This window comes from Emiliania huxleyi (genome assembly GCF_000372725.1).
Source record: "Emiliania huxleyi CCMP1516 chromosome Unknown EMIHUscaffold_140, whole genome shotgun sequence".
Classification (NCBI taxonomy): domain Eukaryota; phylum Haptophyta; order Isochrysidales; family Noelaerhabdaceae; genus Emiliania; species Emiliania huxleyi.
Window position 1 is genome coordinate 361866 of NW_005201191.1, and position 4594 is coordinate 366459.

A 4594-nucleotide genomic window follows, 5' to 3' on the forward strand; every position below is an offset into this window, starting at 1 on the left:
CCAGGCGCGCACGCACGCCCGCACGCGCGCGCGCGCGCGCGCGCGCTTCCGCTCTCTGCTGCACAGACTGCCAGCCTGCACACACAGCATACAGCACCATGTGCACGCATACGCCTGACGATGCAGCCCGCACTCCACAACAATAGCCTGCCTCACGCCTCACCACGCCACCCCGCGCTCACACCGCCAACAGCCCGATCAGAGAAACTGCAGCGCGCGCCTCTGCACGCCTGCAGTCTCTCTGCACTCTGAGCCGTCTCAATCCACCCCGCCGCCGCGCCTCCCCGGGCACACCGCAGCGAAGATGTGAGTCGAAGTATTGGATATCGGCCGAGCCTGCGCCTGCCGCACACAGTTCTTTTTACTGCCAAAGCATAAAAAGAAAAACACGAGGGCGACTTGCACTTTGGTCTTTCGGGACTTTGCACTTTGCACTTCTGCACTAAGCGCAAAGGCCACACAAAGAAGTCACTGTGAGAGTCATTTTGTTGAAACAAAAGAGAAACGATTTATCACCTTGACAAACAGCGACGACCAGCAGCAACGACCTAGAGCAGCGTCCTGCCGAGTGTGTGTAGCACCGACGCAGACGCACCCCAGGCACTACACTACGACGGCTAGGCAGACCTCACCAGTCCGATAAGGATCAACTGGAAGGTTGAACCTCGAGCTTAGACAGAACGGGCGCGACAGACTCCAGGGGAGATCGCGCTCTACTCGGGGCACCAAGGAGGAAAACCGAAACCGTTTGGGTGCCCCACAACAACCCAAACGCCACAACCCAAGCGTCACACCTCCCCCCCACGTCCCCCCCCCCTTGGGGACGTAGCGCACGCCCTTGCTCGGAGAGAGTGGGGGGGGAGGGGGGGTGGGGGAATAGGAGGAGCCAACGAGCACGGAGTAAGGTCCACAGTAGAGAGGCAGGCATTTAAGGCGTAACTTCACCCTCGCTCACCTCGAGTATATCTAGGCGCCCTGGTGCAGTCGGTCTTCGGATCAGCGGCCAGCTTCCCATCTAGGGCAGGGAACCCCCAGCGACGCTAGTGTGGCCTACGGTAGCCATAGCTTGTACGCGATCCCGGGGCAGGGGGGTGTGGACTCTGGAGCTCCAAGAGAGGATAGAGAGAGGAAGGGAGATTGGTGTGCCGGTTTTTTGAGCTAGCAATTTTTTTTTTCAGGCGCGCGGGGCATCCACCGGGTCGCTCGACCAGCGATCCGAAGAGTGGCCGCTATGCGAAGGAAAGAGCGGGGCCCTCGGGGTACGCCTCCATCCGGCCCCCTCCGAGGGGGGAAGGGAACTGCGGGGTCCCCACGGGCGCCTCAGTTCGGCCCTCCCGAGGGGGGGAGGGGAGCAAGGGGGTGGGGGGATCGGGGTGGGGGGGAGGGGTCTCGGTTTCATGTGGCTAAAACTTGCCTTTCGGGGAGGGGCCTCGGGAAAGGCGAGCGCAGTGGCGCGCGCCCTACGTAATCCCCTCCTCCCCAGAGGCAGCGAGTAGGCAGCGAGAGGAGGTCTCGAGCGCCTATATGAAGGTATGAGGTTGTCCCGCACACGCAGCGGCCTATCCCGAAACAGAAGATCCACCTCTCCAGCGGCAAACAGCCACAGGGGGCTAGAGAGAGGCGCCAATTTTGAAATTGCCCGAGACAGCCTGGAGATGGCCCCGCGTTGTAGCCCCGGTGCCGGCGCCTCACATCTCAGCATTCCGGGGCCGGTTCCGCCGCGCAGTCGAGCAGCAGGATCTCGGGAACAGCTTTGTCGACAAAGACCTTGAGCAAAATTTCGGCGAAGAAGCGTCACCGGCGGCACGCCGGGATGAATCCGCACCGATCCCATTGTTCGGCACCGCGACGGCGAGCCGCCGCGGGCCCACAGGAGGGCTCGGAGCCGCGGCACCGGTCCGCGCCGCCAGCAGGGCGAGAGCACCAGCCTACAACCTGCCGACATGGCAGTTGCGACGGCGCTTTCACACACACACACACACACACACACACACACACACACACACACACACACTCCCTCCGACGGGACTAAGGGCGGCAGGGGAGCAAGGGGGGTGTGAACCCGCTTATTTCGTCCTTCCTCGCGCCTTCAATGCCCGGCAGATGGCTCGCGCGATCGCGCTGCTCGTCGCGTCGTCGCTGCTCCCGCTGGTCGCGGGGCAGGCCGCGCAGCAGTGGCTCGACACTCTGACTCTGCACTCGGCTCGGCTGGTGCTGCGGCTGTCGACGCTCGCCGATGGAGACGACCCAGTCGGCGGCGGGCAGAAAATGTCAATTGTGCTCACCGAGGCGGCTTGCTTCAACATTCGGGTGGGCCACGGCCATGGCGAGACTGCCCTCGACTCGCACGTCGAGTTTGGAGGCGGCGCAGCCACAGGGGCAGCGGCAGGCGCGGACGGCGGCAGCGGTTCAATCAGCGGCTGGACGCAGCTAGTGGTGGCGTTCCGCGAGGTGGACTTCACCTGCCACTTTGGAAGGGTGGAGGGGTTCGACGGCTGGACCGAGCCGGTGGGCGGAGAGGACGGCGTCAGCCTGCAGCTCCCAGCGGCCAAGCTGGGCATCGTCCACACGCTCGTGATCGGTGACCCGGCAGAGGAGGTGCGTACAGTACCACGCACACGCCTCCCCCTCGGGTGCAGCGTGGGTAGAGGCGGATGCGCACGTGGCGTGCCGCCTCCGCGGCCTGCCGCGCCGCGCACGCGCCTGCTCCTCTCCCAATCTCGCCCTCCTCGCCCTCGCCCACTCTCTCTCTCCCTTCTCCTGGCTTCCCCGTGTGTGTGCCGCAGGTGGAGCTGTCGGTCAAGGACGTCGCTGGCGAGATCGCGCTGCAGGTGCACACAACACACCTCACCCCACCCCCACCCCCACCCCCACCCTTACCCTCACTCACCTTGCCCTCACCCTGACCCTCACCCTCACCCTCACCCTCACCCTCACCCTCACCCTGACCCTCACCCCTCACCCCTCACCCTGCCCCTGCCCCTGCCCCCGACCCCGACCCTGACCCCGACCCTGACCCCGACCCTGACCCCGACCCTGACCCCGACCCTGACCCCGACCCCGACCCTGACCCTGACCCTGACCCTGACCCTGACCCTGACCCTGACCCCGACCCTGACCCCGACCCTGACCCCGACCCTGACCCCGACCCTGACCCTGACCCTAGGTGCACGTCGACGCAGACTCGATCCCGGAGCGGCTCTCCGCGCCCTTCGCACAAGTGACCCCTCCCTCGGACCGGATCGCCATCACCGTCCACCACCCTAGAAGCGGAAGACGTGTTCTTGTCTCCCAACTAGCGCCCGAGAGGACACGTATTCAGCTGTCTTCACCCGTATTCCGCTGTATTCACTCTGATCTTCTCCCTCGTATTCACGCCGTGCTCTGAAGACGCTGCACAAGACCGTGCTCCCGCCCTGACGTTGGCGTACTCTGCGACTAGGTCCACCACCTCCTCACCGACTTCATCGTCAACACTTTCATCAACTCGTTCGGCGCGCGAGATATGGGGAGATATGGGGAGATATGGGGAGATTCGTCGTCAGCGCTTTCATCAACTCGTTCGGCGCGCGAGATATGGGGAGATATGGGGAGATATGGGGAGATTCATCGTCAACGCTTTCATCAACTCGTTCGGCGCGCGAGATATGGGGAGATATGGGGAGATATGGGGAGATTCGTCGTCAGCGCTTTCATCAACTCGTTCGGCGCGCGAGATATGGGGAGATATGGGGAGATATGGGGAGATTCGTCGTCAGCGCTTTCATCAACTCGTTCGGCGCGCGCCACGGCCTCTCTCCACAAGCCTGCGCAGACACTTCCGAGACACCTCCGAGACACCTCCGAGACACTTCCGAGACACCTCCGAGACACCTCCGAGACACCTCCGAGACACCTCCAAGACCCTTCCGAGACACCTCCTAGACACCTCCGAGACACCTCCAAGACCCTTCCGAGACACCTCCGAGACACCTCCTAGACACCTCCGAGACAGCACCGAGCTGAAAGGTTCTCTTCACCCCCCACCCGCCTCGTCACGCCTGTCCCTCGCGGGCAGGGGTGCTGGTGCAGCACCTCCTCTCCGCCTTCGTCACCGACATGATCGCCTACCTTGTCGAGCAGCAGGGCACCGAGGCGATCCAGGCCCTCCGACGCCTCCTTTTGCCTCAGATCGCCGCCGACCGAGCCGGCAGGTGGCGGCTTCGAGAGTACCCGACAGGACCCGACAGGACCCGACAGGACCCGAGTCCACCACTTGCGCACACACGCACACGGCACCCACGCGCCCTCTGCCTCGCCCCCCTTGCTTGCCCCGACGGCGGCGCAAGTCAGCCCCAGCGCGGCGCGTCTAGCTCACGACCTTTCTCGCCTTCTCCCCACCTCGGCTGCCCCCGAAACCCTCCCCTTCGGCTGCCCCCCCCCCCCCCCTTGAAAGAAGAGAGAGGAGCCCCTGGATAGGTAAGCGAACACCAGGCCCTGCCACAGCCGGCGGGCCGGCAAATCATCGCCGACGGCGGCCGACTGCCGGGTGCCGCGTGACATGATGCTTCGGGCGCGTTATCTTCCGCCGGTGGGCCCCGACGGGAGGGGCTCC

The 4594-nt window shown here is 64.5% G+C and overlaps 1 protein-coding gene across 1 annotated transcript; it reads left to right on the plus strand.

Annotated features, from left to right (window-relative positions):
• Positions 1 to 2101: 2101 nt before the first annotated feature.
• On the plus strand, positions 2102 to 4539 carry EMIHUDRAFT_455358 (hypothetical protein; the record flags this gene model as incomplete). The annotated part of the gene is made up of 6 exons (XM_005787671.1): positions 2102 to 2598; positions 2787 to 2831; positions 3167 to 3253; positions 3443 to 3494; positions 4058 to 4193; positions 4464 to 4539. Coding segments are annotated over 6 exons (893 nt in total), but the record flags the coding sequence as incomplete, so codon positions are not given.
• Between the last annotated feature and the right edge of the window lie 55 nt (positions 4540 to 4594).